The sequence below is a fragment of the Bufo bufo genome, chromosome 10 (genome assembly GCF_905171765.1).
Source record: "Bufo bufo chromosome 10, aBufBuf1.1, whole genome shotgun sequence".
Lineage (NCBI taxonomy): Eukaryota > Metazoa > Chordata > Amphibia > Anura > Bufonidae > Bufo > Bufo bufo.
This window is the reverse complement of record NC_053398.1, coordinates 43,361,549-43,387,504: the sequence shown is the minus strand read 5'-3', so window position 1 is coordinate 43,387,504 and position 25,956 is coordinate 43,361,549. Positions and strand designations below refer to the sequence as shown.

The 25,956-nt window shown below is 38.0% G+C and overlaps 1 protein-coding gene across 1 annotated transcript in view; it reads left to right on the top strand.

Annotated features, from left to right (window-relative positions):
• The first annotated feature begins 355 nt into the window (after positions 1-355).
• LOC120980024 (mucin-2-like) overlaps positions 356-25,956 on the top strand; it is a 112,518-nt gene continuing 86,917 nt past the window's right edge. The window contains exons 1-23 of the mRNA XM_040408889.1: positions 356-431; positions 1,064-1,325; positions 6,716-6,830; positions 7,063-7,153; positions 7,734-7,849; positions 7,970-8,186; positions 9,694-9,819; positions 11,269-11,386; positions 11,618-11,756; positions 11,845-11,955; positions 12,079-12,148; positions 12,302-12,439; positions 14,115-14,279; positions 14,736-14,830; positions 14,918-15,044; positions 15,899-16,154; positions 16,852-16,898; positions 17,093-17,193; positions 17,277-17,428; positions 18,954-19,092; positions 22,058-22,168; positions 22,773-22,952; positions 24,910-25,149. Of these exons, the coding sequence (XP_040264823.1) occupies positions 356-431; positions 1,064-1,325; positions 6,716-6,830; positions 7,063-7,153; positions 7,734-7,849; positions 7,970-8,186; positions 9,694-9,819; positions 11,269-11,386; positions 11,618-11,756; positions 11,845-11,955; positions 12,079-12,148; positions 12,302-12,439; positions 14,115-14,279; positions 14,736-14,830; positions 14,918-15,044; positions 15,899-16,154; positions 16,852-16,898; positions 17,093-17,193; positions 17,277-17,428; positions 18,954-19,092; positions 22,058-22,168; positions 22,773-22,952; positions 24,910-25,149 (3,192 nt within the window). The remainder of the gene's footprint in view (positions 432-1,063; positions 1,326-6,715; positions 6,831-7,062; positions 7,154-7,733; positions 7,850-7,969; positions 8,187-9,693; positions 9,820-11,268; positions 11,387-11,617; positions 11,757-11,844; positions 11,956-12,078; positions 12,149-12,301; positions 12,440-14,114; positions 14,280-14,735; positions 14,831-14,917; positions 15,045-15,898; positions 16,155-16,851; positions 16,899-17,092; positions 17,194-17,276; positions 17,429-18,953; positions 19,093-22,057; positions 22,169-22,772; positions 22,953-24,909; positions 25,150-25,956) is intronic.

Sequence of the window (25,956 nt, the reverse complement as noted above, 5' to 3'; positions counted from 1 at the left end):
CTTAAAATATCATGTATTATATGTACGATGTTATATTCACACATAGTTAAAACCATATTGTGACCCTTATTTGAAAGAAAATGAAGCCAACAAGAGATATATAGTCTAGATTGACCAGCTTGTTTGTCAAAGGCTTGGTCTGTAGTGACAGAGTTAAGGAAATGAATATCTTTTAAAATATCCCTCCCAAATGTATTGATATGAAGAAAGAAAAGGAATGTTTACCTCGATTGTAAAGATTAAAGATTTCCATGCCCCTCCTGCTGTGATGTCATTAAGACACCAAATAATCCTATAAGAGCAAGGTGCGAATGATCCTGACACTCCTGAATGTGCATCGCCCCTGGGGCATACAATGGGGTACCACACTGCCAGCTTGTGGGTGCTATGGTTGGCTTTGGGCCTCTCTGATGCTATAGATGTGAGAACAGGTAAATACTTACAGTTTCTGAAATCCCTTTTACGTTACATGTGTGCATTTTGACATAGTAGAAAATGATTGGGTTTACTGTCTGGCAGAAGAGAGTCATTTTGGACCAAGTGATCAGGAAAGACCATAATAATGTACTAATGGTAATGACAGGTTTTTACTTCTCATGGTAGACAGTTTAACAACTTAGTCAATAGATAAGAGTCTGGGAAGTTTACAGATGCTGAGAACCCTGGACAATAAACCACTGTATGGAAGAAGAGAGCCTTTTAATGTAACGTAAAAGAGTGTTTTTTACTCTATATTAGAGATTTGATCTTTCTTACAGAAGATCTTTCTAGTGTAGTTATAACATTCTTACTTACATATTTGAAGGGACATTACACAGAGGAACTAGCTTTGTTAATTGCTACATACTAAGTGGGGAAAATGTATCAAAACTGGTGCTAACTAGAACTGGTTTAGTTGCCCATAGCAACCATTCAGATTCCACCTTTTATTTTTCAAAGTTCCTTTGGAAAATTAAAGGTAGAACCTGATTGGTTTCTAAGGGAAACAAAGACAGCTTTCCTTTGATAAATTTCCTCTACCGTTTTTAGACTCGTTCTAACCTTCTTGACCAATTGTCAACAGGTCGAATCCGTAATCATGGTCACTACGTCTGCAGTACCTGGGGAAACCATCATTTCAAAACCTTTGATGGGGATTTCTACCAGTTTCCTGGCAGCTGTAGCTACAATTTGGCCTCAGACTGTGGAGAGTCCTATCAGGAGTTCTCTGTCCATGTCCACCGGTCCATGGTCAGTGGTCACCCCCATATAGACAAGATCACCGTCGCAATCAAAGATGTCATCATTCAGCTGAAAAGTAGCATCGTGATAGTGAACGGAGCCATGTAAGTCCATTAAACTTATATAATTTTATAATAATAATAATTAAAAAAAATAATATTATAGATTTTTTTTCAGTTTGGACACCTAATATTTTTAGAACCACTTCTGTTCACACCTCTGTCATGCCTTCCATTTTTACTATATAATCTGTTTAATAGCGCATGCATGATCTTAATCCCTTTTTTTTCCGGGTTAGCCGTTTTCCATTTTCTGTACCGAAAAGAATGACAACAGAAACCTGATAGAAATAGTGCAGGTGTGAACAGAGATGTATTTAAAGAGGACATGTCACCACAAAATCCAGTGTAATCTGCAGGCAGCATGTTATGGAGCAGGAGGAGCTGGGCAGATTGATATATATTTTTTATGGGGAAAGATTCAGTAAAACTTGTAAATTATACATTTAAATCTCTGCATTCTCTGTGTAAGTGTGTATATATACAGGGAATGCTATCAATCACTGGTAACACCTCCCCGTGACCAATGAAATCAGAAATAGCAGGAATATACCTTAAATGTATAAATTGCAATTTTTACCGAATGTTTACCCACAAAACTATATATCAATCTGCTCAGCTCCTCCTGCTCTATAACATGCTGCAGATTGCACTGCATTTGAATGCTGACCGGTTCCCTTTAAAATAGCTGCTGTACCCAATACTAACTTATAGGTAAAATTTAGCAACACTTTATACAGATGTGTTCTTCCTTAACTGGTCTCTAAATCATATCTTGAGATGTAAGACACGAGATGTTAAACAATCGTGAAAAAAAAACCTTGATGGATGGAACCCTTTAAACGTTCACCACCATTGGATTTTATGTAAAAAATATTTATGTTTTCATGTATATGCAGTTTTACTGAATGGTTCTGATGGATGCATCTGAAGGATACCAACCATCAGCCATTTGTCACCTATGGGCTCCTATGTAAAAACATTCAATGTTTCACCTTTTTTTTACTCTGTGGCACACAATTGTATTGAATTGTCATCATGACAAGTTGCATAATGTATAGAATTTCAGAAAGGAAAAAGTTGTGAACTAGAGTTAATTTGTGTTAAAGGAGTTGTATTTTTCTTGATATGTTTGTTGACTACTAGACACTCAAATTGAGACTCTAATCTTCCTTGCCCTTTTCTATAAACTGTTGTAATCTGGGAGACATATATTTGTGGTCCTTGCTCCACTAAAATCAGTTGGCTGTTAAAATTGGCCAACCTGATCTATAATAGTACAGAAGTCAGAGGCTGAGGAGTAAAAGAGTACTACTTCACACCAAGTCCAATTTATTCGGGATATCTGATGCTCAATTCCAGACCCCTATCAATGTTTTTTTTAGTGTTGATCACGAATATTCGAATTTCGAATTTTTATCGCGAATATAGGTACTTCGAAAATTCGCAAATATTTCGAATATAGTTATATATATTCGTAATTTCGAATATTCGAATAAATTTATGTCGATTTTTTATTTTATTTTTTTATCAGTACACATGATCCCTCACTGCTTCTAGCTTGTGGGCCAATATGAAGGCTGCAATATACTTGACTTTAGGAGTAGTAGTGTTTGCGAATTTTGCTCTATATTCGTTTTTTTCGAATATTCGCTATATTCCTATATATTCTTGTTTTAGAATATTACGAATATTCGAAAAAACTAAGTTATAGCAATATAGCGAGTATTCGAAAAAAATCGAATATAGAGCAATTTAGCTAATATAGTGCTATAATCTTCTTTGTCTAATAGTTGTAAGTTGAAAATTCGCAATAAAAATTTTAATCCGAAAATTCGAATTACGAAAATTCGCATATTACACAATCATTACCTTTCCGATTTTTCAAGTAAAAAAAAAAATGTGAATTTTCGAATTTGCGAATATTCTACAAAATGTTCGCGAAATATCGCGAATTCGAATATGACCCCTGCCGCTCATCACTAGTATTTTTCTCGCGAGATTTTGCAAATAATTCAAATAGAGACTCTATTATTGGTAAATCTACCGTAACTTACCTGCTTACACTTTAATTTGCTGAATATGTAATAGAAAGTTTGTCTATCAAAGACTTGATAGAAAAAGTAACTTACAGTAAATTGTCATTTTCTCCACTGAATTCTATGAATGTATCTCCACAGTATACAGTCTACCTATCTTTATCTAAATACCATATCTGATTTTCATGTTCCTTGATTTAAAGTAAACCACAGGTTTTTTTTGTTAATTTTACTTTGAGCTTGCATTGTCAGTGTCATTGCAATTGATATCCTATAACTGACCCTCCTGTAATACAAACCTACAAATTATAGGGTGAGAATTGCTGTGACATAATATTTCAGTGGATAAAACATGTTTGCTCTGATCCAACACCCCCTAAGGGTATTTTCACACTAGCGTTTTTGCTGGCTCCGGCAGTGCACAGCAAAAATGCTTCCGTTACTGATAATACAACTGTTATGAACGGATCCGGTTGTATTATCTTTAACATAGCCAAGACGGATCTGTCATGAACTCCATTGAAATTCAATGGAGGACGGATCAGTTTTCTATTGTGTTAGATTGTGTCAGAGAAAACGGATCCGTCCCTGTTGACTTGCAGTGTGGGTCATGACGGATCCATCTTGCTCCACATCCCATGACGGAAAGCAAACCGCAGCATGCTGTGGTTTGCTCTCTGGTATGAGAATGGAACGGAATGCATTTTGGAGCACTCCGTTCTGTTCAATTGACAATTAATAGGGACAAAACTGAAGTGTTTTTTTTTCTGGTATTGAGACCCTATGATGGATCTCAATACCAGAAGATATTAATGCTAGTTGAAAGTAGCCTAAGATGCCTAATTAAGATCCATAATTTTTGCTTACATCAATGTACATATTCTCTAAAGTAACCCTAAATCTTCCCTGTATTCACTGGCAGATAAAATCAGCGTCAACATCTAGCAAACTTGAGCATTTTGCAGGGCCACTGATTTTTATGGGTCCTATGGCCTTTCGAGTAAACATGCTCTACCCTTGTCAAGTGGGTGGATGGATAGATGATGGACAGACCTTATCATTGCATTTGCTAGAGCTATATGAATATCCTTAAATTTTGATTGGTGGTGGTCAGTAGAAGGAGGAGAGAGAAGTGCTTGCATATCAAGTTTTCTCTTCTCGCTGCAGGAGAAGAAGCAAGACAGACTCAATAAAAAACATAGGGGTCCTCTTCAATCTAGGGATGGTAGACGTCTCAGCAGTTAGACCCCCACCGATCAGAAACTTGGAACACTCATGACATATCAAACATTTCCTGAAAACTCTGTGACCTTTTAAAGGGGTTTTTCCAAGATTCTGAATTGACGACCTATTTTCAGGAGCGGTCACCAATATCAGATAAGCAGCAGGTGTTCGATACCTGAGACCACTGACGATCAGCTGTGTGAGGAGGCTGTGGCACTCTGGTGAGCACCTCCTCACAGTTCAACAAGCACAGCGCCACCCATTGGATATCAGGTGTGCTTGGTATTGTACCTCAGCCCCCTTCATTTGAAAGGGACTGAGCTGAGACTAGGCTACGTGACCAATGAACATAATGTCACTAGCCTAGGAATAGGCAGCAGATCTTACTGGAGCTCAGTTGAGGGTTGCGGCAGTCAGACCCACGCTGTTCTGATATTGATGACCCATCCTAATGAAAGGTCATCAACATCAAAATCTTGGGCAACCCCTTGCTGCCTTATCTGGGGCAATAAGGTTAAGAATCTTGGTGGAGGGTTACGATATTGGATGCACAATGAAATCTCACCCATTACACTATTTATACTGTACCATGGGCTTACCTTCAACCTACTGTAAAGAATTTTTTAGAGAATGCCTTTTACTTATGTAATGATACCATCTCATTCTTTAGCCAATGGAGCGTGGTGGTAGTAAAATGTAGGTCTGGGGCAGAAAATCACATTTCTATAATTTGCAGATGGATATCTTTGTAAAGTGGTTGCAGATATATTGTACATAGATAAAGTAATAACCCCTATGAAGCCTATGTGCAATAGAATTCTCCCATGACTATAATTACTTTTTATGGTCATGGTTAAGTTTTACTGACTATATAATAGTTCCCTGAATGATACATATCTAACTATTAGCAATGACCACTATGCTTTAAACACTGTTGTGGTATTTCCTGAAAATGTAATAAATTACCTATAGGAAAGCATTTCCTAAGCTGTCAAATGACAGCACGGCCTTCTGGGAAGAACATCTGTGGTCCTGAAGGTCTAGTATATAGACTGACATTTGTATAAGGAGTTCCCTTGGGTGTTGTCCATTTTATAAAGCAATTAAAATGAGTTTATTCATGACCACACCAAGCCTCATATATATCTTAGACCATATGGTGAGCATGCTGAGGTCGGACTCATCAGATTGTAAAATTTAATAAGAAGCTATAAATATTTATAATATCATATCACACTGGATTAGTCATCAAGTGGATATTTGGTTTAACCCTTTAGCTTTTTTAAATTAAAATGATTTGAAGATCTGAAGAGATGTGGCTACATCGATAAAGCCTATAATGTGTCATACTGTCATGGAAATCCATGGAAGGTCTAAGGTTATCAATCTGAACGTTTTTACATTGATTTACTAAATAATTTCTGCATTTTAATTGAAGCCAGTCCATACTAAGGAAGCAGGGGCATTTCTAAGGATACTCTTTTATCCTTTTATACCTGAGATGTCCATGGGAATAAGAAGTTCAATTTAATATGACTTTATGAAGTCTGAAATTAAAATGGTTTACGTACTACTAATATATGTATTAAATTGTATGATTCTTCATTGATTTTGAGCACCAAAGTTTATGAGCCATTTGCACATAATATCGTCTTCCTTTGTATAGTTTATATATTATATCTAGTTGTGTGCATAACGGAAATCCTGACTTGGCTAAAGGTAAAAAGTAGTGTCTATTTACATCTAAACTAAAGGGACCCCATAGTAGATGCCCTCAAGTTCAACACTTAAACCCTTTGTGTAACTCAATCCATGGTGTTGCATACTTCATTCTTTCCATCGATCAAAAGAAGGTAGAAAGTGAATGTCTATTGTTAGAAAGTCCTAGATGACCCATCAATGCAGATGTGAGGAAAGAGACAAGCAAGTATAACATTTAAAGGGAGTTCAAACAAGTAGATCCCTACCAAACTTTTTGCACGTAATAGACTTGTGTCAGGTCAATGTGATAGGTGCCACATCAGGTCTCTAAGCATACTTTGACAAAGCAATTAACCAATTAACTTTAGAGGAAGGTCATTGTGTTTACTACAATCTAAAAATGTTTCTGAGAATTTTTTGAAGATCTATGAGAAGGAGATTTTTATTCTTTTGTTTCTTTATATTTTTTAGAGCTAAGACACCTTACTACAGCTTTGGAATCCTGATTCATAAAAACGATGCTTATTTTAAGTTGTACACAAAGGCGGGCTTGACCCTCATGTGGAATAAAGAAGATGCTGTCATGGTGAGTTTCATGCAAAATATAAAGCTCCTAGGCAGATTTGAGGAAGCTGGTTGTGTTTATATATACATTTTCTTTATATAATTTTCCACTGGCGTACAAGTTTCCCCAACCTAAACTGTACTATCATTAACTCATATAGAGAAATTAACACTTTGTTCTGATATTATTTTAGTTAAGTAAGTCTTGATTTATTGTTCCTCATGATGACTGTTTTCTCTTCTTTTCTTCTTAGCTGGAACTGGATCCAAAGTTTAATAACCGTACCTGCGGTCTGTGTGGTGATTACAATGGTGTCCCTCTTTATAATGAATTTGTATCTGGGAGTAAGTAGTCTGTAAAAATTTGGTAATTTTAGCACCCTAATCTTGGATGGGCACAATGTGAAATGTAGGAAATTAGGGATCTACTACACAGAAGAGGTAAAGATGTAAGGATTGGTCTGGCACAAAATAAAGCTGGAGGAGTCATGGTTTAGCATTTGCTTATTAGTTACACAATTAGTAGTAATGTTAACAATAGATGTGCGTGGGTTATCACAATTCCCAGGAGATTGACCATACAATACTGATATCTAGAACAGAAGTACGATAGCTAGTGCATTTTCCCCTTTGGCCATGACCAACTTGATCCTTTGTAGAAAGTGGAAGACAACCTAATTCAGTAAAAAAGGTTATAACACAGGACACAGAAAAGAGCAGTGCTGTATCAGTGGAGTGCCAAAGTGGGCTTGGCTAGGATATACCATCAATGTTAGACACTGATCACCAATATTACAAGATACTGCCATCGTCTTTCATAAGAATACCAGTTTAACCAAATTGGCAAACAGGACACAGGTTATGTTGCTCACTTCTCAGTCCAAATAGCAAGTGGTATGCTACATGGTGTCTTTCTTCTCTTTAGGTATTATACTGAACCCAATACAATTTGGAAATTTGCAAAACATTCATGACCCAAATGATGAGTGCACAGACAAAGACGAGACTCAGAAAACAGACACAGCGCAATGTTCCCAATTTGTAAGTAAAGGGCTTGTCTGAGTGTTTAATACTAATATTGATCCACTGTTTTCACCAAAAAATCTCTTATAAATGTTACTTTGCAGAAAGTGTGTAACTATTGATATTTCTACCCTTTAGCGCTCCGTGTGTGAACAGCACCTGAGACATGAGGCATTCTCAGACTGTGAAAGTCTCCTGAACCTGGAAAACTACATCCAGGCCTGCATGCTGGACATGTGCTCCTGTGATCACTCTCAAGACTCCTTCTGCTTGTGTAGCACCATCACTGAGTATTCCCGACAATGCTCTCACGCTGGAGGACGTCCGGGAAACTGGAGAACTGATAACTTCTGTCGTAAGGATTTTAATTCTCCTCACTTACAGAAAATCTGTCACCTCTCCTGACATGACTGTTTTAGTAAATATTATATTACCCGTGGAACAATAAGTCTGGAGCATGTTTTCTTTAAATGTGTGTCATTCCACTAGTAGGATTTTGGGGGTACTATCTCTTCTTGGAGAGAGAGTGCCTTAGCTGGCATGAGAAGAGTTATAGGCCATGCTCCTCTGGAATTCTGGGAAGAGGGTATGGAAATGAGCTCTTAACAAGCTCTGCTAATGCCACCAGATGTAAGGCAGCTATACTATAAGTCAATATTCGGCCCTTTAACTAGCCCTTGAGACATGACTTGGATATTAAATAAGCCAGCATCTCATCTGCAGACAGCTGTTTCAGGGTGATTTACCCTCATCAATGCAGAGCAGAGAGTACTGGCTTAACTGGGTGAGAGGCCTAAGTCAGGATTTGTGGGTTACTATCTCTCCTTGGGGAGAGAGCGCCTTAGTCAGTGTGAGGAGACATATAGGCCATACATGCTCATCTGGAATTCTGAGAAGATGTTATTTCTCCTGGAAATGTGAAAGGAGCTTGCTCCTGCACAGTCTGATGTTGTTAGCTCTGACTGGACAGTGCCAGACTGTGCCAAATTTGTTCATGCACTTCTTCTAGCAGTAACAGATGAGCTGCATAAAACAGCATTCTAAGAAAAGAATTCTCCTAAATTCTTATATCATAAGTGCATATTAAAACAGGACTGCCAGGAGAGGTGACTAGTGTTGGTCAAGCACCAAAGTGCTCATGTGCTCGAGTAGAACATTTCCCGATGCTCGAGTGATCTACAGAGCACCCGAGCACAATGGAAGAACCCGAGCATTAAACCAGGCACCCCCTGCTCTGAAAAGGGGAGGGAATCGGGACTCTAGTTCGGCTTAGGAGTCCCTGCTCTGACTCCATATATAGCTATGTCCATATATGGGGTCAGTGCTTGGGGACACCCAGTGTATTTAAATCTAATTTAGCCTGTATTTCTGAAAAGTTTCTGGCAGGATTCAAACTCACAAACTTTTACATTACAGCCAAGAATGTTAACCATTACACTATAGAGCTGCATGGCCAGTTACTAAAAAAAAAAAAAAAAAAAAAATATGAGACACAGCAGAAGTCTAATTTATTTTTATTTTTTTAAGTAACTGGCCATGCAACTCTATAGTGTAGTGGTTAACATTCTTGCCTGTAATGTAGAAGGTTGTGAGTTCGAATCCCGCCAGAAACTTTTCAGAAATAGAGGCTAAATTAGATTTAAATACACCGACTTGAGCATCGCGCTTGAGAACACGTGATATTTGGCTGAGCATAGTGATGCTCGAGCCGAACGCTGAGCGTGCTCGCCCAACACTAGAGGTGACAGCTCCTCTATAAGCCTTAAATGACTATGAATGAAATATAAAGCATTCACGCAGAAGAGATTGATGCTCTCACTTGTTTCATGCATAATATAAATTGAGATTGATATGTTTTCCAGTTAAACAATGTCCTGCAAATATGATTTATCAAGAAAGTGCCTCGCCTTGCAAGAACTCGTGCTCCCACCTAGAAATACACAGCTTGTGTGAGGAGCATTACATGGATGGCTGCTTCTGTCCTGAAGGTGAGTTATGCAGAAATAATATATAAAATTCCTGCCCATAATAATAAAGTGAGAGGTTTATTGTACTATACAAACATAATAAAACTACACTGAGCATACAGTGAAGTCAGCAAGTGCACATGGTCTCTACCTTTACAACTGCATCCAGTTAGGTACCTCCTAAACAATTTAACACTATGTGGGTTCAACCTTTTCTGCTGATTATGTAATTTCTTAAGATGCAGCATCTTTATGGCTGTACGTTTTCTGCTTGAGGGCTCCAAAATCCATGCAGAGACATAAATAAGCGGAGTTTATGACGAGGACAATTTCTGAAGTCAGTTTTTCTTGAGTCTGTGTTGCCCTAATGAGCTCCAAATTTATTAAAAGTCGCATATAACACTTTTGTCTACAGTTTTTATATCAAGGAACTGTAGTAGCAGGCACTCTCTAATTCTAGAGTCACATATTAATTGTAATAAAAACAGGCAATAGTGAGTTATAAAAATTTAGATGTATTTCTATAAAATGCAGGTAATACAAATCTCAATAATAAATGATGCAATAAAGGTAATAAATAATGATAAAAGAAAAAATAGATGAGGTAATAGTCCCAAACAATAGTAGATTAATGATATAAAAATAGTATAAAATAGTAAAACCAGGTAGCTAATAATTTGCAAAAAGATGATGATGTAAAAATAAATTAGTATTGCATATATAGTCCTTCCAATGTTGTAAAACATATACTTTTGATTTTTCTAATATTCGGTAGCAACCTTGTATGTTTTGGGTTGTAGCTGATCCGAAATAGTACAAGTGAATATCAGGAACCTAGCAGAGCACAAGGAACTTGACACTAAGGCATCTGGGAAGGGGGCTGAGCCACTTATATGCGCAAGAGGGTCAGCGAGGTCACATGACCTAACCCATAAAACCCAGGAAATGACATGCGCCAGCCCTCAAGGAAGCGCTGCAAAAAAACAGCAGCAAGCATGCTGTGGCCAGGACTTAGATGAAACTGTGGAGCGGATCCTCAGAACCACAGCACCTACACAAACAGAGCCCAGAGCTGCAGTGGTGAATGGGAAGCTCTGGCCACAGATCACCCCTGAGCACGGGACCGCGGTGGTAAGCAGGGGAACAGCAGTGCAAAACAGCCACTGTTACAAGAGGCATCTTACACAAGAGGTTAAGACTGGGACTGGTCTTGTCTTCTAATGAAGTTCAATGTCTAGACAGTATGTGGTGGATGCAGGCCGTCTCTGACATTTACAGGAAGAGTGAGATATTTAGAGATTTGGACAAGTAATGATTCTGTAACTATACAGTTTTTAGGGGTCTCATAGGTGGCAAATTCGCAGGAGAATAGACTATAGTACAAAGACATATATTGCACATATATAAATTTATGAAAGAGTAAAATGACATTTTAAAGAATAATAAAATATATTTATTGACTCTTTCCAGGCACTGTACAGGATGATTATACCAACAGGGGCTGTGTACCGGTCAGCCAGTGTCACTGCAAGCATCGAGATACTTTATATGCGCCCGGAGAAACCATGGAAAACGACTGCAATGAATGGTAAGGACAGGAATACGAGGGGCTCTCAGATGATCTCAGTGGTTTTCTAACCAAGTAGCTATGCTTTCCTCCAACTGGGGCAAAGATTCTGCTTGCTGCTCTAGCCCTGTTATAACCTGGCCAAAGGAGAGGCTTGTAGGCTCTGCCAGACCTATGTATCTACGTTCTGTCTCTAAGCAATCTACCAATCCATGTCTCTCATGTATCTTCCCAATATTATATTCATTTTAGCCACTGTGTAGCAGGAAAATGGAGTTGTACAGATCAGTCCTGCCCAGGAGTTTGCGCCATTGAAGGTGGAGCACATTTCACCACTTTTGATAAGAAGGCCTACACTTTTCATGGGAACTGTTACTATGTGATATCTAAGGCAAGAAATAGTTATTTTAAGTTCTTTTTTCTATCTATCTATCTATGAAAATAAAATTGACTTTCTTATGGTCTATTCCTCATTACAGGGCAATTCAAATGAATCACATGTAATATTAGGTGAACTGACACCCTGTAGTTCTTCCGAGAGAGAAACCTGTCTTAAATCTGTTGTATTCCTGACAGACAACAAGAACAATGTAAGTATGATTACCAATAAACTGGTAATAGTAATAGTAGTGGCTTTTAAGAAAATGATAAAGTAAAGAATTAAGACTAATCTAATCTAAGAAGCCCATTCATCTATCTTTTAATTCCTCTAGGTTGTGATCATCAAAGCAGATGGCTCAGTGCTATTCAATGAGCTTAAAATAACCTTGCCTCATCTAACAGGTAAAAATCACAAATATATATATAAAATTTAGGCAATTATATATTCAGAAAATAAACAAAACCATGGCTCCGAATGGGTGAAGGAGATTTGATGCTGGGATCTCAATTTCTAGGTCACTAGGTAACTATCAGGATGTCTCTGTTTTTCCACAGCCAGTTTTTCAGTCCTGCAGCCGTTTGAAAACTATATCATTCTTGACGCTATAAATGGCCCCAAAATGCAGATTCAGCTGTCTCCCTCAATGCAGTTATACATTACAATGGAGAATTTCGCCAAAGGACAACTGCAAGGTCAGTTATACCAACACCAATTTTTTTTTTGTTGCGTGGTGTTTTTTAAGCATGCTTATTTTGGATCTAGGTAAAAATGATCTTGACTGAGCTAGGACAAACGAGTGCAAAGTGATTCATTTTGCACCAAATTGAATCCCACAGAAATGACCATGATAGAAAATACATTTGACCCCTTTAATAAAAAAAAAATGCATGCAGAAATATGATAAGTTCTAAAGGTTATAAAGACTCTGCTTCATATTTGTATTTAGCAATATGAATAACTTGCAAAAAGGGCAAGCTAGTTAAGAACTAAATCATATATACTACCTCTATCATGTTATCGCATCACAAATTTAGAACTTGTTGTCTATTGGGTTTTCTAAAGATGCGATTATATAGAAGCACAATGTGAAATAACTTGTTTTGTGACAACTATCGTAAAAGTTATGAACACCTTTGGGGTGCGTTTTTTTTATGAACTGCTTGTATTTTTTTCTAAAAGTAATTTTTATAATTGAGTCTTATTAAAAATGTTCCATTGTTTGACTTCTGCAGCCTGCATGTACTCTCGTACATTGCAGGCTGCTCAGTCCTATTCAGTGAATCCATCAGACAAGTCCTTTGATGGCTCAGATGGTAGCTCTGGGTCCAGGTCCCTGCTCTCCTGAACATGATTATAAGCTGACATTTTTACAACCAAATAAAATAACCATACTTCAAAAAGGTGTCAGCTTTATGAACATTTAGGAGAGCAGAGAGAGGGCCACCAGAGAGTTCATTTTGATGGATTTAGCATAGAACAGGAAAAAGCAGCCTGAAGTGTATCAGAATACATTGTATGCGAATAAACTGTTGAACATTTCAATAAAACCCAATCGCAAAAAATAATTTTAACCAAAAAAACTCCACAGTTTGTAAGAAATTCGATCAAAGTTCTCTGTATATCCCCCAACTCTCTCAGTGCTGTCCAGATTTTTAAAAATGGTGGCATTGTCCTTAGAATAGGCCATGACTGTCTGATCACCAACACCCCACTGATCGAAGCTGGTTACTGCAGCAAAGTGAAATGCTTGGGAGCAGTGCTGCAGTAACCAACTCCAAGCACCATACAGTGGACAGAGCAGTGTAGTTCCAACTCCAATTTCTAGCTTCTAAAAAGCTAGAAAACCCTTTTAGCATATAGAATACCTTGAGGGAAAAAAATCCCAAGAATTTTTTTTTAAATAATTCTAGCAGCCTGTTTTAATTTGGATCTCCAAAGTATCAAGTAGACATGGTATAATATAAGAACTTGCAGTAAAAGGACGTGGCACTCACCCATCGAAAATGGAGTTTATTCAGATGCCATGGTAGACGGGATGTGGACAGAAAACGCCTTTCCTGTCCACCTCCTGTGTACCATGATGTGTGAAAAAACTCTACTTTGGATGGGTGAGTGCCAAATCTGTCTTCTACTGCATGTAATCTAAAGACTTTCTTTGTGACACTGAGCTCCACTGATATCTCCAGTCTCCGTCTGGATGGAAACTTACACATCTGGGTTGAAGAGAGTTTTGCAGCAGCACCATGGGTTCTTCATATTTGGATCATATAAGAACTGGTAGAATGTAGCCCATTTATATTTCCAGTTTCACTATATTTGTTATTAACAATATTCCAAATGGTCATAACAATTCATTGTCTTGTTTAGGTCTTTGTGGAGACTTTAACTCTAAGGAAGGAGATGACTTTAAAACATCTGGAGGTCTTGTGGAAGCCACAGCATCAGCCTTTGTCAACACGTGGAAGGCCCAGGCCAGTTGCCATGACATATCTGACTGGTTGGAGGATCCGTGCAGCCTCAGCATTGAGAACAGTAAGAATATATTTCACTATATTTATATCTAAAAGATAAAGTTGTTTTACTAAAAAAAATCTACTATAATAAAGACAGTGATACAAAGCATAGTAAAAAAGACAACACTATACTGTAGATACCAGTCAGTAGTGAACATAGGAAAGACCATCATAGTAGTAATAGTCTGTCAGGAATGGATACATAGAGGTCTATTTAAAGCTGATCCAGCTTTTATTAATGAAAGCAATGAAGATATTGTGAACATAGCCATATTTCCAAGGATTACAGTATATATAGATCACTTTCTTGGTTTGAATCTGATAGATAGGCCGATCTAGCCCTGAAACGTATAATTCCCAACCTATTAAATAAGAGCAGCGTGCCGGTTCTTGGTTTTCTGTAGTCATATATGATTTTCTTGAATTTTCTTCAACTAATCTGGTATTTAAATTTCCTAATTCCTGTATTTTTCAGAAAATTACGCAGAATATTGGTGCTCTAACTTGGAAAGTGACAAGTCTGCTTTTGCCAAGTGTCATTCCACAATAGATCCTACTGAATATGTAAAGGTTGGTGGCAATTTTGCACGTACAATCTCAAGCACCTTTGTACTATACCATACTATACTATAATTTTATCTTATATTTCATCCACAGAGATGTCGCTATGACTCATGTAACTGTAAGGACAGTGAGCACTGTATGTGTGCAGCTCTCTCCTCCTACGTCAGAGCCTGTGCCACAAAAGGGATCATTCTCTGGGGATGGAAGAAAGGGATCTGTGGTAAGAACAGCTTAATCGGCTAATGATATAGAAATGCTAGAGGATAGGGGATCCAAAATGAGGCCCCTTTCTTATATTGGCTCACAATGCCACTACCTTTTGTGCCTTTTTATTCTACCCTTGTTTGGGTATGTGTCAATGAATGTATAGGGCGGGAGCATTTTAAAAGTTGACACCCACGAGGAAGTATAATGACACTATGGTGAAATGGGGCCTTCCCTTTCTACATTCTCTATAGGAGCATAATGACCTTAAAAACGGCTTATTTTAGAGATTTGTTTAACAGTAGTATTTACGCATACAGTGTCCTGCAGTAGAAGAAATTATAAATTATTTCATGCAATTTTTGTTATTCCTTTATATTTCTATTATAAATTGACTTGAGACTTTAGTATAAGCCAGAATTAAAGTAAAGTGGACCTGCCATCTTTCCTGACATATGCATTTTAATAAAAAACTTGTATTCCTCAATTCTGGAGCAGCTTTCTCTTGAGCTCTGCATTGTGCTATTCCTTTTTATGTCTCCTGCAAATTTTGAATAAACTGACAAGCAAGTGGTACCAGTTTGGTGTGGTCCCTACTCAGTCTGGCACTGTTGGTACTAATTGGACAATGTCAACCTATGTAAGGACACCCTTCCAAACTGGTAGCACCCAGTTGTTAATATCCACGAGGAATGGCAGAAGAATGGCACAGCGTAGAGTTATGAGAAAAGCTGTTTCGGCATTGTTAATCTATGACAAGTATTTACTAAAACAGAAATGTCAGACTCTCCTTAAGTGGATTTCTTGGGAAAATTCAAAGTCTAAAATTCAAAAACATTAATATCTTGTTTCATGTTTTGTTCTCTACAGACAAGGACATTTATTCTTGCCCATCTACCCAAGTTTATCTGTACAACTTGACTACATGCCAACCGACCTGCCAATCCCTGGCAGAGGGCGAGAAGTCTTGTCACACTGTCTTTACACCAGTAGATGGCTGTGGGTGTCCAGACGGACAGTATTTGAATGAGAAGGACCATTGTGTAGATGTATCTAAATGTCCCTGCTATTACCAAGGCACATATGTTCAGCCATTAGACGTTATCTACAAGCACGAGGAGCGCTGGTAAGTGAATTCACATAGCTTTAATTGCTCAACACAGTAAAGTTCCGTACACATGACCATCTTTTTTGTGGATAGAACACTAATCAATTCATTTCTAGGAGGCTATGCACGCATGTATTTTTTGTGGATCCATGTGGCCACTCTTCAAATTATAGAATATGTCCTAATCTGGTCCATATTGTGGACAAGAATAGTCCTTTTCATTGATGGGAGTGAGGAAAATGTGAAATACACATGGAAAGTATCCATATCTTGCAAATCTTTTTTTTTGTGGATCAAAATATGGTTATGGCCATGTACATGAAGCCTTAGGCTGGGTGTACATATATCAGGTGTTTCTGACCAATGGCTTCATGCGAGTGCCGGACATGATTGATGTACAATATATGCATGAGCACCAGTCCTGTAGCCATAGCCCAAAAACTGCATACTAGGTTTTTTGGTCTGGCACTATAAAGCATCCGATCGATGTCAAAACTACGTTACAGATTAGAAACTATCTCATAGACAACCATAGGATCTATTCTGGCATTAGTTTTCCTCTGGCTATTCTGTGCTTCCCACAGAGAAACTGCAATAGATTAATTACAAGTAATGTATAAGCATGACTCCATATATATTTTAGGTCAATGTATTTGCACAAAATGACACAACATGAAGTTATTAACAACATATTCTGCTATTTTTTTTAAACCAGCTCCTGCCATCATGGGAAACTTCTCTGCATCACACAAGTCAATGAAAGTAAGGAAATATTGCATTGTTCTTTTTTTTTTTCTATATTATAATGTTAATGCAACTAATAACAAATTGAGATTGTTGTGAGCCTTTAAAGAGAACCTGGTTTGTTTCTACTCTCATACAAATAATGTTAGTAATACATTATAGATATACTTTATACATAGTATAATACAGACTCGTCCAATGTCTCTTCACAGCTTGTCCTGCTGGAAAAGTCTACTTTGACTGTAACAAGGCCAACTCAGGGGTTTCACGATCTACAGTACATAGAAGCTGCAAGACTCTGGGAGTTGAATACGTATGTTGAGTCTCTCTCTATTATTACTATTATTATATTTTATAGTAAAGCAGGGACTGTACAATTACTTTTTTCTTATATAGTTCCAGACAGAGTGTATCTCAGGATGTGTTTGCCCCAATGGACTTCTAGATGATGGAGCTGGAGGCTGCGTCCCTGAAGACAGGTGTCCTTGTGTCCATAATGAAGACATTTATCCCCATGGATCCAAAGTGAAAGTAGACTGCAATACATGGTAACATAGCGTTTTAATGAACAAACTAATCTAACTTTAAATATAAATTTATAAGTGATCCAAAGGGTTTCATTATAGATAAACTGGACAGTTTGAAAATTCTTAGCATTTGCATAACGCTCTCTCTCTTGAATTCATTCGTTTGAATAGCTTCATCTTTTATTTTACTTTAGTATGTGATTTAATATTTCCTAACTGTTCCTATGAACAATGTTATCCATGAACTACATATACTGATAACTTTCGGGGGATTCAGAGTTGAAATAGAAATCTGTCCCAGTGCTTTGCTTATGGAGTTTCAAAAAAACTTTTTTTTTTTGAACATGATACAAAAATATTAAGCGAGAAAAGAAGAACTGGCGTAGGAAGGGAAGAAGAAGATCTGGAAGAGGTTAATTGGAACAATGATAGGTTGATGATCCTCTGTTGTGAGGCGACCATTTAAATCACTTGTAACAAGGTCATTTGTTGTCGAGTGGTGAACAAGTAGGCCAGCCTTTCAGAGTAGTAGCCTAAGAGGTGTTGGTAAGAACCCCACCAGTGTGGTAAACAGACATTGGCAAATTGTCTTCTGTTAGAAGACAAAATATCAATCATATCTGCCACTATTACACTTTTGCTTGCAGTAAAGACCCAACTTTCTTCCCTTGGGCCTTAAAATGGGTACTCCTGACTGGATATTTATGACATATCCACAGCATATGCCATAGAAGTCCAGTAGCTTCAAATCCCACCTCTGGGACTTTCTCCTATCTTAAAAATGGTGCCCTGATTTGCAACTAACATGAATGGAGATGTGGGTGTATATACTTGGATCTCTCCATTCCTTTCTATGGGGTTCTGAAGATAGTGCCTCTTCTGCCACCACTTCCCAGACTACGCAATGTACACTGTGCATTGGTAGTCTAAAAAACTGTTCTTGGATAGGTCAGCACTGCTTACGTGGGCAGCACTGGCCAATCTGAAAGCAGAAGGAACTGTGCATCTGGTAGTCTGAGAAGCGTGGTGGTCATCTTAGGTGGTAGAGGTGGGACAGGTGAATTGGCAGATCCGTGGTTCAACAGGTGAAAATGAGGGCACCAGGTTACTGTACTCCCTGTTCCCCATCTAATGTTAATTTTTTATTTGGAGCAAGAGGGTCTCTTTAAGCGAATAGCTTTCTCATGAAGACAACCCTACAAGGGCATATGGACATTATAGAGTGTAGTGTCCTGATCGGATCCCACCTCTATGAGCTGAAAGAGAGAGTGCCTTGTAAGAGAAGCTGCCACTGTGGTGGACTTGACCTGTCCATGGCATGAATGAATGTTCACTCAGTTTCAAGAGAAATGTCTGGACAAAAGTGGCCCCTGGAAATAACAACTAATTGCAGAGAACTGGAAAATCCAGATCTATGAGGATCGGCTAAACGCTTTACCTTATTCTTAAAACTGAGACTGTGGTTAATAGATTATTCATGGATTTATACCTAATATAGTAAAAAAAAAAATCGGAAAATCTAATTGGATTTTGTTAACTGTTATAGCTCATGTCAGAGAGGAAGATGGACGTGTACTAATGCTATCTGCTATGGAACATGTATAATCTATGGAAATGGTCATTATATCACATTTGACGAAAAATTTTATGACTTCGATGGAAATTGTGAATTTGTTGCTGCCCAGGTAAGCAAAGCAATTCACATGTAACTATACATAGCAACTATCTGCTGCTATACTTTCTCTACTATTTGCTCATTTCTCTTTACTATTTGTTCACATATTATTTTGCACTTCGTTAATATGACATTTTGAGATTTCTCATTCACTGATCTTTTCTTATGCCTTAACATGATATAAGGTGTATGTGATAATTCAAAATTCCAACCATAATCCTAGAATGGAGAGCCTTACTAGCTGAAGGTGGGGTTGTATATAGTATAGATATTTAAAATAGATTTTTTTTTAGGGTACTTTCACACTAGCGTTATTCTTTTCCGATTTTGAGTTCCGTCACAGGAGCTCAATACTGGAAAAAAAGTGATCAGTTTAATCCTAATGCATTCTGAATGGAAAGCAATCCATTCAGTATGGATCAGGATGCATCAGTTCAGTCACTCTTACGGTATTTGGCCGGAGAAAATACCGTAGCATGCTGCGGTATTTTCTCAGTCCAAAATTCCAGAACACTTGCCAGAATACTGGATCTGACATAAATTTCCATTGAAATGTATTAGTGCCGGATCCGGCATTAAAATTGCCGCATTGACGGATCTGGTCTTCCGGTCTGCGCACGCGCAAACCTTTAAAAATGCAAAAAAAGCAAAAATACCGTATCTGTTTTTCCGGATGACAACAGGAGAGACGGATCCGGTGTTTCAATGCATTTGTTAGACGGATCCGCAGGCGACGGAACTGCCTGCCGGATCTTCACAACGCAAGTGTGAAAGTACCCTTAATACCTTTTTTCCTGGAAATTAAAGCATAACTCAGTCTCAAAATATGTGTGCATGTAGTTATGTATGGAAGAATGGAGTAGACTAAAGGTATGCGAGATCTGAACTGCTGTTGTCAAAGCATGAAAAGAGTCATCTGTAACTATAAGGGCTAAAAAAAGATACGTTAACCATTAATAAAAAAATAAAAATAAAAGAAATGTATGTAATTAATCACAACACTTTGGGGACAATTAATTGAAACTGGCGTTTTATATGTAAATCTCAAAGGAATATCTGAGATAATAAAAGATCTTGGACAAGCCCTGCAATAGCCTAAAATAAAAAATCTATTAGTGTTGTCCGTGTCGCCAGCCTGGCCCTCCTGCCGCAACTTGTTTACAAACTGCAGCGGAGACGTGTCTTTATATGGCACATGACCACTGCAGCCAATCACTGTCATCATTGGTCTAACACCAAGGAAGGGGATTGGCTGCAGCAGTAACAGAGGTGGACCGGTGCACCAGAGTACCAGAGGATGTCCCAGATGGCCCTAGCTCTGATGCAATACTGGGCCCCATTGGTCCATGAGAGAAATCCCATTTGGAGCTTCATTTGAGCTGGTCACTTGCTACTGGGGTCTGTTTCTTTGTTTTAAAACCTATTAGACATTATTTATTATTGATGATTGATAGAGCAGGGCTGGCCAACCTGTGGCTCTCCAGCTACTATTTCCACCATGCTCTGGTGTAGGCTGATATCTGTAGGCAGTCTGGGCATGCTAGGAGTTGTAGTTTTGCAACAGCCGTTTGGGTCCCAAAAGTAATTTCTTCTGCTGGGCCAAGCAATCTCAGTCCAACACTGAGCAGTAACATTTCATACAACTAAACATCACATGTGACCACTGCAGCCAATCACTTTCTGCAGTGTTAGACTGCACAAAATGCTGCTGGAGATAAGGGATGAGTATAAGATAACTTTTTTTATTTTACGCTATTGCGGGGCTTGTACAAGTTTTTAAAAGGTCTCAGGCAATAGGCTTCAGCAAATCGACCTTCGGATCATAGATCCGAAGTCAATTTGTTTAAATACCTAGATTTTAATGCTGTTTCTGTATAGCATTAAAATGTATTGGCTCCATGGAGCCAAAGTTCTTCTCCCCCGATGTTGTGCAAGACTTTGGTGAATTACTACTGTATCAATATCTGCGTCTTTAAAAACAATTTAAAATAGCAATCTGAAGTGTGCTGTAGTACCGAGGTACCAGCCAGTAATAAGGCCCACTTCGGATTGTTATTAATACAGCAGTAATTCACTGAAGTCTTGTGCGACTTTGGACTAGAACATTTTAATGCTGTACGGAAACAGAATTAAAATCTAAGTATTTAAATGAATCGACTTAAGAACCATTATCCAAAGGTCGATTCGCTCAAGCCTATCAGGCAACCCCTTTGCTCAATAAGTACACTGGAGCATGATGGGCCAAGTTTATTAACTGGTGCAAGCCTCTTTATAAATGTGTCCGTGTGCCAGAAAAACATATCTATGCCAGCTCATAGCTCTAATTTATGCCAGTTTCCACCAAGCCTTACCCGCTTTTCTTAAATGTAGTGATGGCACCTTAAAACTGTGAAAAGTCCCAACAAATGTCCATGCCCTAAAACCTCCACATTGTTTTTAAAAGGAAAGTCGCTATATATAACTATACAGACCCCTGGAGAGAAGAACCCAATTTAGACCCATCCCTTTTGAAACTGGACAGTTAAGCCTCATTTACTCAGTTCACTCAGTTTTTTTGGTCAGTGATTTCCACCAGTGATGGTGAGCCAAAACTAGGATTGGAGCCTCTACAGAGATAAGGTTTAAGGGAAGATCTGCACCTGTTCTGTGTTTAGAGCTGCACTTGGTTTTGGCTCAAAATCACTGATGGAAATCACTGACCAAAACACTGACGTGTGAATGAAGCATTAAAATCTATATACCACTCTGCTCTCCATATAGGGCATGTAAGTGAATACTGAATTGGCAAAAAAGTTCATGTAAAGTGGTGGGACCCTGCTCTCTCTCTCTCTCTGTAGTAACTGTGTGTTTTTGGGGATGGGGGTGACTGGTTACTGAGTTACTGAGTTCAAAATATTTGTTTAAAGGTAGAAATATTTTGATGTGAAGTGTTTGCCATCTCACTGTCATCAATAATGTAAATTATGTCATTGCAGGATTACTGTGGGCCTAACCATTCTGAAGGCAACTTCAGCATCATCATAGAGAACATCCCATGTGGCACCACCGGCGTTACTTGTTCCAAGTCTATAAAAGTCTTCCTAGGAGTATGTATTTTATATCCAGATTGTTCATGAATGTTACATTATATTATTAAAGAGACTCCTACGGTATATTGATGACCTATCCTCAGGAAGGGTCATCAATATCTGATCAGTTAGGGTCTTAAACCTAGCATCCCCACCGATCATCTGTATTTCACCATTACTACACTTGTATTTTTACTTTATGGCTTTTACAGAACATATCTGCTCAACATTGAAGAACTGTTACTTTGTACTAGTGGTCCTGACCCTTTTTATAGCTAAGGAGACATGGCGGTGGTAAGCCACAGCTTGTCCAGGTTTAGAAAAACAAGGCCGCTTTCTTTCAAAAACAGTTGATATCTCTGCACAGGTTGTTTGTGGTACGCTATAGCAGCTCAGCTCTATTAACTACACAGAGCATGCTGAACTAGCAGACATATCCTATGGATATGTGTCTACCAGAAAGCAGACATGTTTTTGTAATCCTGAGATTATTGATAAGAACAAATGAAGCAATCTAGACAGAAAACGTCAGTATCAGAGCCACATGATAGTATAATGCCATAAACTGTGTACAAGTAGAAAGTAAAATTTATCCCTTTGGTTATATTCTGACAACTTTCAGAAAACTGTACTGAAGTTAGCAGACAAGCACATAGAGGAAACAACAGGTGAAGGTGTGAAGCATGTGACATACCTGACCCGGGAAGTGGGGATTTACAGGGTCATTGAAGCAAGCAATGGAATTCTTCTGATTTGGGATAGAAAAACAACAATTTTCATTAAGGTGTCACCAGCTTACAAGGTAAGTTGATCTTGTTCAATACTCAGTTCTACAGAACACAAGGTTTCTAGAATTTGAAAAAGCATACAAATTGTCTTCTACAATGATATTCTTAAAGGAAAATGGGGGGTTTCTCATTAGAATCATGGTGCTGCCACAAGGAAGCAGTCAGAAATGTATTATTAAATAGTGTTGATCACGAATATTCGAAATGCTAATTTTTATCGCGAATATCGGCACTTCAAGAATTCGCAAATATTTAGAATATCGCAAAATATATTCGTAATCACGAATATTCGATTTTTTTTTAAATACCAGTTCATGCGAATTTTCGCAATCAAGAAAATAATGCCTGGAGATCATAAATTCGCGAATTCTTGAATATATGGCGAATATTCGCCCAAATATTTGCGAAATATTGCGAATTCGAATATTGCCCCTGCCGCTCATCACTATTATTAAATTCTTTCTAATTGCAGTGGGTTTGGAGCTTATTATAGGAGTAAGCAGAGCTCTCAGCATATATGACCAAATATGTTAGAAAAGATTCAGATAAATCTGATTGGCTTATAGTTGAGGCAATTGTTACGAGACCAAGATCACATTGGTCTTAGGTTTTATTGTATTGTATTATTGGTCTATGTATTATTGTTCTATGATTTCTATTATGATTTCTATTGTGATATATTGATATAACTATTATTTGTGATAAAAAAATAAAAAACAAAAAAATAACAGCAGCACAGTGACAAATAGGTTCGGGTGCAAATCCTATGGAAAGGTGGACAACCTTTCTTTAAGTATAGTATATCCAAAGAAAAGGCAGCACTCCAATGGAGTGCTGCCTTTTCTTTGGATATATTATTTGTGATAGATATTTCGGGGCGAGCTATATACATTTTTAGACATTGCTACTTCTAGAGCCAGTCATTTAAAATATGTTAGAAAATAGGTTTTTAAATTTAAAAATAAAATAGTGTTCAATGGTGGATGTTCACAAATAATGAATCAAGAGTAGGGATAACCAATATGTGTTTTGTCCTTAGTTGTACTTATACTTGACAAGTAGGACTTAAAGACTATGGACATTTTTGCATTGAATTTTTTATTGCCCATTTGCTTCTTGAATGCAAAATTAAGCAACTTTCTATATAACCTTCATTAAAAATATTCTACCATTTTGCTTCTGCAGTGTGTGTGGAAATCTTTCACCTAGCTGCTGATGCTGCTGAATCTTACATGAAATCTGAGCTCTGCTTTGTCAGCTTTCTCCTTCTCTTCTCTCACTGTTAGGACTCACGCACACGACCGCATGTATTTTGTGGTCCGCAAAACACGGATCTGCAAAAAAAATAAAAAATTGGATGGCATCCGTATGACATCTGTGTTGCATCCATTTTTTTTGTGGATCTATTATAACAATGCTTGTCGTTGTCTGCAAAACAGACAAGAATAGGACATGTTAATTTTTTTTGCAGAAAGGACATGCGGACATGGAATGCACACAAAGTCATTTCAGTTTTTTTCAAGCCACATTGAAGTGAATGGTTTCGCATACAGACCTGTAAAAAAAGGAACGGAAAAAAATACGTTCAAGTGCATGAGCCCATAGAGATAGCAGCATGAGGGTCTCTACACGGTAGATGTGTGGAGAAGGGAGAGGATATAAAGAGGGCAGCTAACACAGGATGTAGATGGGGAGGAAAACACACACAAGGCACATTGAAGGGGGAAGGCAGAACCATCCTGGACACACAGATCCAGTATACATTATTGGAAGCGACATACCCACATGAGAAAAGTCTGAATCTAGAAGCAGGTTGTAAACTGAATATCAGGGGATTTGAAAATCAAAGAAGGAATGAAAAAAGAAGAAAACATACCCATAAGCTTTCATGATAAACAAATTTACAGCTTGTGCATATTTTGACTTTGTTCAGTTTTCACTAACTTGCCACCTCTTTTTTTTTTGTTCTAGGGAAAACTTTGTGGCTTATGTGGAAATTTTGATGACAACTCACAAAACGACTATAAAACCAGTCATATGTTACAAGTCACTGATGTGCTGGAGTTTGGAAACAGCTGGAAGTTGGATGCCTCCTGTCCTGATGCAGCCGAAATCATCAATCCCTGTAGTCAAAACCCACATCGCCACTCCTGGTCAGAAAAACAGTGCGGACTTATCAAAAGCCAAGTATTCAAAGTCTGTCATAGCAAGGTAATCAAATTAGACTGGACTGTATGGAAACTCTTTAAGTCTGCATCAAGGTTTTCTTGTGCAATAATGCAATGAGTATAGAGCAGGGCTTTTCAAACTGGAAGTCGCTCCCCTAACTCATCATGAGGGGGCATCATGCATCCGAAGCATCTCAGAGTTAGCAGGAAAGATCCACTTTCCTAGGACACAATTTTCTGTCCTGGCAATGGAGATCTATCACAGATTATTTGATCCAGGTAGACATTCTCCTATGCAAGCTACAAGTTAAAGGGGATGTGTCATAAGAAAAGGACCTATTGATAAAATCACGGTTTTATGTTAAACAAATTTTAAAGAAATGTTCATGTTATTTTTAATTGACAAATAGCAATGTCCATATTTAAAAAATACCCATAAAATCCTGCAGTTTTCACAATGGTCACTAGGCCTAATAAAAGGGAGCACTTCTTGTTCTGTACAAATCACTTTACTGCAGTTATCTCCTTATCATTACAGGCAAGTTTAGAATGACAAATAGCACCCCTGTGTAAAGATAACACAGGATCCTTCATTCACAATAGGTGATTGTCAAAGCTTATCTATTGTTTCCTTGTACAATGACCTCTGCACAGATCACAGAGCATGCCTAGAAAACACTCCCATAGAAGTCAACGATGTCAGTTCCTGTCCGTTGTGTCTATGGTCCTTGTGGCGGCCATAAAGCAATTCTTTAAATGTTTTTTTAAATGATGTTAAGAACAGCTCAGGCAAGTTGGCAGAACAATTTGGTGACACATTCCCTTTAAGTCCCTTCTTGAGGAAGAAGAG